Consider the following 12325-nt stretch of genomic DNA (forward strand, 5'->3'; position numbering starts at 1 on the left):
TATTGCTCTTGGCCTGGCCTACACATGGAGGAGTAGGTTTTTAATGTGGAAAATCTCCTGGATGAGCATGGAGTCCTGATCACTTTGGAAGACAGGTTGGCTACAGCTAACACTTCCCTTTCAATAATCAGGCAGTCAGTCGAAGACTATCTGGGTCAGAGTGGAGGAACAGGTCTTGTAAAAAAGAATGTCTGGTCTTGTCAGAAGCTGCGATGGTGGTTCCAGCTGCAATTCTGTAAGATCAGGGAATCAGGGTCTCCTTGGTTAGTACAGAATTAGCACTGTCACCCTTGCTTCTTCTCACCTGATCTTTTGGATCACCTTCCCTAGGAGAGAGAAGAGTGGGAATGCATATAGAATGTACATAGAAGTCTTTGTGGCTATCTGATCCTGTGGGTTGGAGTCTGCTTCCCAGGTGGAAAATTTTGGCCATTTTGCAGACTTGCAATTGACAAACTGGTCAGCTGAGTGGAGATCAAACGTTTGTTTTGAGAGCCGAGTGAAGACTTACAGATTTGGGCATCTCTCCGAATAGCTGACTTTGCATCTACTGAGCCTGTCTGCCCTTAGGTTCAGGTCTCCTTTGTGTGTACTGCCTTTGGGGAAGGGAGAGGTTTGTCTGCCCATTCTCTTGTCTCTATTGCTTCTGCATGTAGAGCTATGCTCCTTGTTCCCCCTTGGTTGTTTATGTACACAGCGGTGGTTGTCTAGTTGGATCAAGACATGGTTGCCTTTTAGGTAGCTCTGGAATCTCAGCAGAGCCAGTTTGACAGCTGTGAGCACCAAGAGTTTGATATTGTGGTTCCTGTCACTGGAGCTGCTGTACCTGAAATCATTCCAAGAGGAGGAGGTGGCTGTGTCCAGCACAAGAGAAAGATTAGACATGTCTAAATCACTGGAGCTCCTAGATATACCCTGCATTGTGCTGGATCACAGAAGTGCTCCCTTTCCATTGAGACTGGTGACTATTGTGAGAATCTGCAGGTCTGGAAGACCTATGGGAAGATCCCTGCAGAGATTCTCTGTGACTGTCTATCATCTTAGGGAATCCAGTACCTGGTCTTCCATTCGCTGCATAGAATGGTCCCATATGCTCAGAAGAAAGCCCTAGAACACCTCACCAGTGATCTTACCTATGGGGAGACCCATATGTGTGAGAGCAGAAGGCCCAGTGGCTAGAGACATGAGCTATGGTTGGCCTCATGCATTTGTCCTGCATGAATATCAAATCCTGGATCTTCTGGACTCTGTCTAGTAATGGGTAGATCTTCATCACCAAAGTGTCTAGCTCCACTCCCAGGTGCATTATGTTTTTTGAGAGAATCAGGGAGCTTTTCCATGGGAGCTCTTGGAGATGATTCAGAGTCTGGGTTGTAGCGCAGTGTGCTATGGCTTATGAGCTGTGCCTTGCTGTGACTACAACCGCCACGTAAGACTCTGGGTGCAGAAGGTGGATCAGACAGCGGAGTCTTTGTCACACTGAGGATTTTGATGGGTTGGAGGCAATTTCATCTAGGTTTCCCTGGAAGCTTCTGCTCCAGATTCCACCCTCTCCTCTCTCCCACCGCCAGAATATGAGTATCCATATTCTTGGATACTTTTGGTGTTAGTAGCAATCAATTGATTATTGGTTGGCTTTAACAGAGAGGGCTCAGGCATTTCTGCAGTTTCAGCTACTAATTTCTCTGTTTCCCCCGATTGCTCCTCACCTCTAAATTTGGATCCACAAGGTATCTGTTTATGATGAGCAGTGACTATTCTAGGGATGGGTGTAATATGACATCCTTGTAGCCACCACGTTAGAATCCATTGCTCATCATAAATCACATCAAGGGTTTGACCAAGACCAGATCTGAAATGTCTCACTCCAAGCAAGGATCATGTCCTTGGAAGATGAGCCATTTATTTACCATGAAGTAGGCTTTCCTACTAAATAAATGAAAACCCTTTGATCTGAAAAGTTATATGTAAGGCTTTGAAATTGCTGTGCTGTGTGTCATCAGTCTTACGGTCTATGGGGTCTTGGAAAAAAATCCCCTTCTGATAGTGTGACTATGTCTTTCACTGGAGGAGCTACTGCTGCACCAATTTTATGTTACCAAACTTCATGAATTTTCTTTGTGTTTATATAGATACTTATTTAACATTTCGTTTAATCCGGTGTCTTCATGTGGATCTTCTAATGCCACCAAAGAGGCAGGAAGAGGAAAATATGTATCATAATAATGCTTGAAAGGAAAGATATTTTATTAATATTAATAAGTTTCTTGTTCTGTTGGGTTTTTTGGTTTGTTTTGCTTTTTTGCATGTGTGATACTTCTTCCTCTGGCTGTTTACATGAGGGAGGTACTGCATTATTCATCCTGGTCTGGGGACCACACAACGACAGAAGGCAAGAGGGAATTCATTTCCAAAAATAACTTGTTAGTTGTCCCTGGGAGCCTGAAAGGCTGCCCGCCTGCTCCCTCAATCCATCTAGCAAGTCAGTATTGTAGGAGCAACCTGGTGTCACTCAAGGCTTTATTCAGGAAATCCGGATCATTATGAGTTTGGGAAGGGATTTCTCACTTACCCTTCTGTAATCCCATGGCAGTGCAGCTTCCTGGGGAGTGGAATCCTCAAATGCCTCTGAGCTGGTCACAGACAGGCTCAAGGCTTTAATAGGGAGCTAGGCTGTGGGGTGGGGGTTTCGAAAGAGACCCTTTCGGAGTCTGAGCCCGTTTGCCTGGGTAGATGGTGGATGATCAGAAGGCACAATTCCCGTTCTGCTGCTGCCTCATATCCGAGCCCCTTTGTCTGGCAGAGCGAGGGTCCGTGTGGCTGAAAGCCAGGCAGACTCCATTAGGCTGCAGCCTGAGGGGGCAGTGCCAAAGGCACAGGCTCCTAGGCAGGCCCACGCTGCAGGGTGGGGAAGGGGTGCTGAGCATGGTACAGAAACTGCTGCAGCAGACACTCCCTCAGGGGGAGAAGGCAACGTGTTCGTGTATTTTGCGTCCTGCCTAGCATGTGGTAGCTAACAGAGCCAGCCTGTTATGGGATAGCTCAGCCAGTTCTGTCTGGTTTTAGGGTAGAGACTAAACCCAGTCTGGGTGTGTTTACATCTCCCTGTGTCCCTGTCTGCTGGTTTCTCTCTAAGTGCAAGTAACTTCCAAATATCCAAACATAACAAAGGAAAAGAGCTTTTACCCCCTGGATTTCTCCCCCAGTTGTTCATTGCCGATAGTAATCACTGCCTTGGGAAGGGCACACTTGCTTTTGCCTTTCTGGGACCTGCAGGCTCTGGGTTTTGCAGGTTTTGCCTCCAGAGAATCCCGAGACGCCGGATTCATGGTGTGAGGAAGGGGGGCTGGGCACAAGCACTGCTTCTCTCCCCAGGTATTCTAGGTCCCACTTTAGGAGTGATGGGGGAACCCAGGAGCCTGGAAAGAGTCTTAGGTGTACGGACCTTTGTTGCCCCAAGACTAACCTCCTCAGAGCCCCTCCTTGCTCTGCTCTGTGTTTCTGGGCTGTGTTTTTCTGTGATGGAGTCATGGCTACTAGGGAGACTAGGGACTCAAACATGCCTGTCCGTCCTAGAGGCCCGTGCCCTCGCAGAGATAGTCGACTGGCTGGGTGCAGGCTGAGCATGTTTTACCTTCTGCCCAGCCTGAGAAAACTGCCTCCGAGACAGAGCACCCTTTTGGGTTTTGCCTGGTGCTTGCATGGCTGCTCTTCCATGCCCGAAAGGTGACAGAACAGCCTGGGGGGGAGGCGCTGCAGCAGAGGCTCTGGGTGGCCGTGACCGCCGCACTGCTTGGATCCTGCACCGGGAGGAAGTGAAGAAGCTTGAAAACAATTTAAAATACTCGAATTGCCTGAAAAAAAACCCGGTTAAAAATAACAAATATAAAAGAAAACGATGGACCTGAAATGAACCTCCATTTGACTGCTCTCGCAGAGGCAGAAGATCTGGCAGCAAGGAGAAGGGGGTGCTAGTGTAGGCAGGGCTGCAGCTTTGAACTACCTTCAGAAACTACAAACTAGAGGGGAACGGCGCATACCTATCAGAACTGTGAGAGGGGCTGGGCTGCAGAAAGCAAGGGCATGCCTAGTTTGAGGACCCTGCCATGGCATAGGTGCAGAGCTGCTCAGCCATGTCAGGGCATAGTCCTATGCCCACCGGCAGAAATTTAGGTGCTAGGGAATTAGACACCTACCAGGTTAGTTGGCAGTTGAGGAGAGGTTTTGCAGGTCTAAATTTCGGACTTAAGTGCCTAAATCCCTTTGTGGATCCAGTCCTCAGAGTTTATATTAGTTCCAGAAAGGGGTAAAGACTCTGCACCAAAGTTGCTAGCTCTCCCCTTCTTTTGGAAGCAGAGAGAATGTAGGGACCTACTTTAACAATAGTATGAGAGGACAGAAAAACTACAAGACCATGGTCAGGCTCACTTAGTGAGATATGAATTTAGTTAATCCTGGGACAAGAAGGGAGGATTAGTTACCTTTCCCCAATGCATCTGCAAATCACCGACACTTGACCTGTGAAACAACCTGCTGACGGAAGTGCTTAGAGTGTAAGGGTGATATTTTTTGCAATCTATGCTGAAACAGCTGCTGCTTCTGAAGACAAATTCATTAGACAAGCTGCCTCTCATGAAAAGAGGTACATCACTGCTAAAATGGGAGATGGTGAACTGGTCACACTGGGCATGGCTGCATCACAATATGTCTGCGCTTGAGCTCGGGCTCAAGACTAGCCACCCCCTGGTGTCTACAATACAATTGCACTAGCCCAAGACTCACACCCATGGTTCCAGCACCTGCAGAACTACAGGGGTTGAGCATGAGTCAAGCCAGGGCCCACGGTTTGAGCCCTAATGCTTTGCAGTATAACACGCAGCCCTGCTTGACGTGTGTCCCAGTAGTCCACCAGAAATATCTCACAATTCTATGGAACGACTTCCTTAGTCCTCTCTGTCCCTGCTAGCTCCAATCCTCTCTACAGAAAAATGGAAGCTACCCGCTCTTGGCTTATGGCAACGGCTCAGGTCAGCATTAACCCATTCTCTTCTGATCACCAAGTAGCAAGCACACTATCAGAGAGCCTCCTGGGTTTGCAGAGGAGGCCAAACAGACCAAGCTTTTTGCAAAGCAAGTTGCTACGTGGTCACGGGAGCATCGGCAGATTTGTGCGAGGCCACTAAAACTGTGGACTTCAGCGAAAGCACCAAAAATGACCACACGTACCAGCAGGTAGCTAAAAATCTGGCAGCTCTGTAGCTTTTCAAGACAGGCGATCAGGGCAGGGAGCATAGTAAGATGTTGATGAGTGAGTACTGGAAGACCAGGGACAAGACTGCCCCTCAGGTAACTCACCAATGACATGCCCATTTTATGATGACTTTGACGAGGGTCTGGGCACTGTGCCCGGCATAGAGCCAAGCGTACATCATGACCACCTGGGCAGCTGGGATGGTGCACTGTTGGCTCCTCAATCCATGCTGATGGGGGCTTATGGGAGACAGCAGCAGGCTCCCAGTTAAGGAGCATGAAGTAATTTTTAATGAAACCAGCCCCAGGATCAGGCTGAACAGCAAAGGCTTAGTCTCTACTTGGAAGAGCTGTTTGAGTCCCCCTGGCTCCCCTTCCACCGAGGAGCTGCTGAGCCTGCAGCAAACCTGAGGGAGACAGCAGCTGCCTCAGAGCCTGGTAAGCATGACTCAAGTATGACTCAAACTTAGAGTTTGTTATTACACCAATGGACGGGATTTGTGCTGTAAGAAGCAAGGCACAAATGATAAGCTGTGGCTACCAGATTGTGGACACTAATGCTGGCTTGTATCACAGTGCCTAGGCATCCCTCCACCGGCCCTTCTCCCTCCCACTTTGGGTTCAAAATTATGGGACTTGGAATTTCAAACACTCATAAACAGCGGTAAAGGTTATTTTAACTGTGAAGTCACAGATGTTTGCTAGGGTCATTCAGTTTCCTTTCAGTAATAAGAAATTTGCCACTCTGTAATCACTCCTCCTGGGTCTTGGAGACACCTGGAAACAGTGAAATGAGTGTGCGTGTTTGGGAAACAGTATTCTATTTCTAAATCTAGTTCATTTCGGCTAGAGGTTGTCTGCAGTGTTCCAGTCACACAATCATTTATTCAAAGTATGAGTGGGGTGTCAGTTTTTTCCCAAGCAGTGCTGGGAGCTCTGGGCATGAAGGTTGCTCAACAGAGAACCGTTTCAGCAAATCCTGTCTATAATGGCTGCACAAGTACCATCTCCTGCTTCCTCCCCAACACCACAGCATGAGCACACTATTCTGCACCCTCAGTCCAGCAGTAGCTTGAAGTATTCTATGTCAGAGCAGCTCATGCATTCAGAACTCATGAGTGGCTGGGCAATGAAACTCTGGGATGCCTTCCTTCTTCAACCTCTCTCTGGTGGAAACCTCCACCCCTCAGCCCAGCCACCAAGTGAGGGAAAAACCTGGGAAGAAGGGAAAGGAGAAAGTGGTAGAGGTATTGAATATTTCCTGCTCTTTGTATGCGGGTGTGTGCATGTGTGTATGGTTTTGTAATGGCAGTTGAGTTACCCAACACTGTATGAGAGCTGTACTATTTTAAAACATGTTTACAAATAAAGCACATTATGTTTTCAAGGAAGTTTATTGTTATCACAGCATCACATCAAACAATTATGAGTTGAGACAATAAAGCTAAAAACATGTTCAGGAGCAATTAAGCATTAGTGACGATATAGTCCTCCTGTATTTAGCTCGATGCAGCAATTCACGTCAATAAATTCCATCTGCAAAACCATGCTGCCCCCTGTCCCACGCAACACTCACATTCATTATTCATCATGTCATTCAGACTTACACTGCATGGCAATCCAGCCCACACTCCTCCCAAGCACTGCTCCTGCTTCCCCAAAATGAGCGTTCCCAAGGTCGTTTTAAGACCTTCGTAGACCCTAGGCACACTTGCCTTCGTAGGCCACCCGACTGAAATAACTAATTTGATTTTAAGCTATTAATTTAAGCACATTAATTACGAGGTTTTGTGGCCCCTAGTTATGTCACTGAGCAAAATGTCAAATAAAAATAGTTCAAAATTGAAAACTGCATTTAATGCATTCCCTTTTGCTAATATTGTAATCATATTCCTTAAAAGCTTAGAAAATTTTAAATCTTGTCACAGAATTAAATTTACAATGGATATATGTAATAATAGTAATTTGTACCTTAGGTAAATATGTAAGCAAGGTCTGAGTAAAGGAGGGCACTTTATTTGCATGGGCTTTGTATCTGCATGAGTACAATTAAGAATTTAGCATAATTCACCTATGTGCTGAGCAGTAGAGGATCTGGGAAACCTTGTCTGACAACTAACAGAGCCAGACTGTTGGGACCACATTGTCATGCAGATATGGGAAAACCATTCCCAGCGAGTAGTTATCAATGGTTCACCATCATGCTGGAATGGCATAATGAGTGGGGTTCTGCAGAGATCAGTTCTGTATCCGGGTCTGTTCAATATTTTCATCAATGATTTAGATAATGGCATAGAGAATACACTTATTACGTTTGCAGACGATACCAAGCTGGGAGGGGTTGCAAGTGCTTTAGAGGATAGGATTATAATTCAGAATGATCTGTTACACCAGCAAAATGGGAATGTCCCACAGCACGGCTGAAGCCACGGCTTCCATATGTTGTTGTAAGCAGAGAGCTGCTCTGGGACTGGAGTCAAGGTCCTGCGATGCTCCTTCACGGCACTTTCAATTCTGCTTATTACTGTGTCAAACAGGGGCTCAGTGACAGGAGAGAGAGGTTTGGCCTCAGAAGGGTCTCTGGAGAGATCAAACAGCAAAGGAGGGTCGTGATGGGTTACGTCTTCCCCAAAGCAATGGCACATTCCACTTTTATAACAGGCTCCAGCACCCTCTGGCTGGAATATTGGAGTTGTATAATGAGCCTTCCACAGTGCGCCACCTGCCAGGAGAGAAACGAGTTTAAGAAACAAAGATGGATGTGAACTAGACAACGCTCTACTAAGGACAGTATTATTCCTGTAAAGGCTTTTATTTTGTCCCTGTCATAGGAAACAATCCAAGGTGACCATGCAAATATCTATCCACCGTGAACTAACTGAATTAAAAAATAGCCCTTTTCAAAAGAAGTTGAACTGGTTCTTTTTGTTCGTCTAAGGTGGTGATCTGTAGAACCATGCTTAAAAGCATTTCTTTTGACTGCAACTGGTACCCTCATTAACCCCTGCTAGAGATGTCTAACTTAGTTCCACAAGGCAAGGACCAGATCTTCCCTATGTGTGTGGACTCCATCTAGTGCATTGTAGGTGCCAACTTAATGCTCTATAAATTGTTATGCAAGACCAATGTGTCTCTGTGAGCTGGACTTCTTACTCTTTCTTCCCTCACTCTGCTCTGCAGAAGTCTATCTACTGAAAAGACTGTCCCTAAAAATTGTCCAGTGAGCCCTAGATAACCAGAAGGAGAATATTATTCATGATGTAGTCACAAGGGCGGTGTGAGTCAGTGAGGGTCCTTGTCAGACTTATGTGGATCTCTTTAAAATTACTACTTGTGTATTGCTTTCAAAGAAAATTCTAATCAGCATGGGGGCTCACAGCTCATGGTAAGAGGGGAGACAAAGCTGCTCCAGGGAATCAAATGCATCCCAGAGCTTGCAGTCCCACATGCAGCACACTTTCTGCTATTCCCTTTTGTGGCGGGTAGCATAATACCTCTTACAGGGATAGCTAGCTCTGGTGATTGGTGCCTTGTGCTGGGGGGGAGGTCTCCATCTCTTCCCCCTGCCCCTGTGGAGCTGTGTGCGCCCTCAGGGGAGTAGGAGGGGTGCAGTGCCTACACTTTGAGTTCAGGGACTGGAATTGTACCTGCCCCTTCCATGGTCTGCCCAAGGGAAAGCTCTTTATGGTCTCTCCCTGCACTTTGCACTCGTGAAAGGACCAGACACAATGTGGACTCAGCTTGTTTCCAGTCTCATCGTGGAGCGTAGTCTTGAAAGCAGGGCAACCTACTAGATATCAAATGTAGGCAAATAACAACAGTAATACAGTAGAAACAGAAACTTGTTTTCAACTCAGTGTGATGACCACTAGATTGCAGCCCCACAGCACCATGTTTTATTGAGCTGTTGTACTGGCCAGTGGCTCTCCAGCTGCTGATTGAAAATATGAACAGAACTATATAAAAACAAAGAGGAAAGCAGCAGCATCACTATAGGAGGCTGGCTAATAATGAAAAATGACGAGGTACTAAGAGTGAAAATGAATGCAGTTCAGCAGGAGATTTGCCTCCCCCTGCATCCCATAGTCCTATGGGAGATGATACACTGATCTGAGCAAAGCTCTTTGTTGAGACAAGGTGGGTGAGGTAGTACCGTTTATTTATTCTGTTGCTGAGAGAGACGAGCTTTTGAGCTACACAGAGCTTTTCCACAGGTCCGAGATTACCTTACCCCCCTGTCTCTCTAATATCCCGGCACTGACATGGCTACAACTACACTGCATACATTCATGATGAATGTTGATTCTATTTTCTAGAAACAGTCAAGGCCAGGTTTTTTTTTAAATGGACACCCAATGTCCACCTAAAAAACATTCATGCCATGAGTGGGTAGCAGCCATCTGATGGTAACACGGTTAGACCTTGATCTGCTGTAACTGAAATCATTCCAAGAGGAGGAGGTAGCTGTGTCCAGTACAAGGGAAAGATTAGACATGATGTCTAAATTACAAGAGGAAGGGTAGATTCAACATTCAGAGCTATTGCTGTAATGCATGCAGCATGAAAGCCTACATTTGCATTCTGTTCTTTTTGGTTCAGTGGAATCTGCTGAACTCTCCTGCTTTATAGTGTGCCCTTAGCTTTCTATTAGCTTTCTGTTCTGCCCTGTTCTCTGTGACTGGGAGGTTGCAGCTTTATTCCTCTGTCTGAGCCGTGTGTTGCAGTGGCCAGGATGTCTTTTGCTAAGCAAAAAGTATTAGGAGAAAAGTAGTGGCAACAGTAACGCATTTAAAAGCTTAGCAAATACTCCAGTTTAATACTTTCCGTGGAAATATTTCTTAATTTAGTTGTAAATTACAACTGTAGTTTTCAGGCTGCATCACAAAACTTCTTTGGTGTGATCACTTCTGGCTGAATGCCTTGGATTAAAATCATGTATTTGGAAACATGGTTGATATAGTTGAGGGGGTTGATTCCCCTCAGACATTAGCAGAAACGATTTAAAAAAAAAAAAAAAGGATTTGGTAATGGACACAGACATTACTTGTAGCAGCAGTTTAAGACTATTCATTTCTCAGTATGTTTTTTTCTTGACTATGTAGGTATGTGAACTCATACTGTAGTATATCTAGATATATTTTTAATATATAGATATGTTATACAGACATACATCTCTCTGTTTCTCTCTCTCTCTATATATATAGATTATGCTCACTAACACTGGCTAGTTATTACTGATTCTCCACTGCCCTGCACCTTGTGTAGTTATCTACATCTGTGCAAAGTGGGTATAAAATGCTAAATAACTACACCAGGGACAGGGCAGTGAAGAATTGGTCTCCCTGTTAGTTGATGTTGAAGGGTGCACTGAGAATATGGCCAAAACAACTGGAGTGTTCAGAAACAAACACCCCCTCTTGGTCCCCCTGAAAACAATGGGAAAAAACAATACTGAAAGCTGATAGAAATCAGTACTGGAGAAGCCAGCAGGGGTTCCAACCAGCACAGACAGACAAAGAGGAACACATAATCTGAGTTAAAGCAACCCTAACAGAACTTGAGGGCTGTGTATTTATTTTCGGGTAACATGTTAATGTAATATGTCCAAGGAAAAAACTGTTTCTTGAATCCAAATAACTCACAAATCCATTTGGTGATAATCTATCAATTTAACAAGCAGAAAGAAACAGGGTCACTAAAAAGCCCTATTATGTCAGGATAGACGAGAGGACTCTAACATATAGACAAAAAACTCCCTCAGCCTTGATGAAGGGCCTAACTGATGAGTCCCCACCAGAAGACAAAAGGATACAAAGGCTTTACATCCAGATAGCCCAATATACATACATGAAAAGACAATAAGCAGAACATGAACGTGATATATTTTAAAATGAGCAGAACAATAAAGAGAAATCAATTGGACTCCAAAATTCCTCCTACATTGTAAGAAAGGAGTGGATCTGCGCAATGGGACAGATTTTTTTGTTTCAGATAAAATTTCATGAAATATTACAATTTTTAGTGTAACTATGTTTCAATTAACCAAATTACATGTGTCCGCATTGCAGACCTACCCACATTTTGAATATATCTGATCCGTATGGCTCTAATGGACATGCATGTATAAATTATGCAGCTGGATGAGCAAATTATTTTTTCTTTCAAATTTGTGGGAGGAAAAGGTTGCTTGAGTAACTATGGGATTTTTCCCAAACAATTATATCTTGCTTTCTCTCTTAAGTGATTAAGGTGAGAGCTGATATAAATGTGCAGCATGTTTCATTCTTTACAGAGCCATCACCTTGTGTTTCATTGGGATAACTAGGAAGGTACACAAATGAGTACGCAGTTAAGTAAACAAAATAGAAATAAAGTTATACAGGTAAAAGATGGGAGTAACAGATATTTTAACAATCCATTGGTACATTATTGGTATTAGGAAGTAAGGTTGTTTGGTGCCTTAGATCAATTTGAAACCAAATATCAGACAGCTACACAGGTGGTAAGCCAGTCTAAACACAAAGCTTAGTGGAACAAGAATATACATCACTATCATTATTTAATATTACAAGCCCAAGTCACGCTGAGAGAATTTTAGTCTACACAGACAATAGAAAGGATGAGAGGGGGGAAACTGAGGTAAGCGAGCTGACTTGCTCAAGGTCACAGAAGTTTAGTGGCAGAGCTGGGAATAGAAAAACAGGTTTCCTCACTCCCAGTTTAGTGCCCTATTCATTGCTAGACAATCCTGCCTCCGAATAGGAGTAGATGATTAAAAGCTTTGGTGTGCTCACATATTTTCCTGCAAAGGCAGGTTCATTTTATGTTCATACTTCAGTATGTTGGTTTGGGACAAAGGCCCCATTGGTTTATATGCTGACCTCTCCTGAGGCCCATCCTTCCTTGACCCTGGCCTAGAATGATCAGATCTGGGCTGAAATTTGTTCTATTTCTCCTATTTCTTACACTTTGCCTCATCTTAAATGTGGGATTCTCTTGTGCACCACACTACATTGATCCATTTCCTCACAACTACTGTCAAGATTGTGACTGAGCAACATTTTGTATTGTTTTG

The 12325-nt window shown here is 44.7% G+C and overlaps 1 protein-coding gene across 4 annotated transcripts in view; it reads right to left on the bottom strand.

Moving 5' to 3' along the window:
* Positions 1–6635: 6635 nt before the first annotated feature.
* LOC137149852 (arylsulfatase D-like) overlaps positions 6636–12325 on the bottom strand; it is a 35635-nt gene continuing 29945 nt past the window's right edge. For all 4 annotated transcript variants that reach the window (XM_067543472.1, XM_067543470.1, XM_067543469.1 and 1 more), the window contains one exon: positions 6636–7972. In XM_067543472.1, the coding sequence (XP_067399573.1) occupies positions 7623–7972 (350 nt within the window). In that variant the 3' untranslated portion in view covers positions 6636–7622. The remainder of the gene's footprint in view (positions 7973–12325) is intronic.

The sequence above is a fragment of the Emydura macquarii genome, unplaced genomic scaffold (genome assembly GCF_026122565.2).
Source record: "Emydura macquarii macquarii isolate MOO-44397 ecotype Brisbane River unplaced genomic scaffold, CSIRO-AGI_Emac_v2 contig_860, whole genome shotgun sequence".
Lineage (NCBI taxonomy): Eukaryota > Metazoa > Chordata > Testudines > Chelidae > Emydura > Emydura macquarii.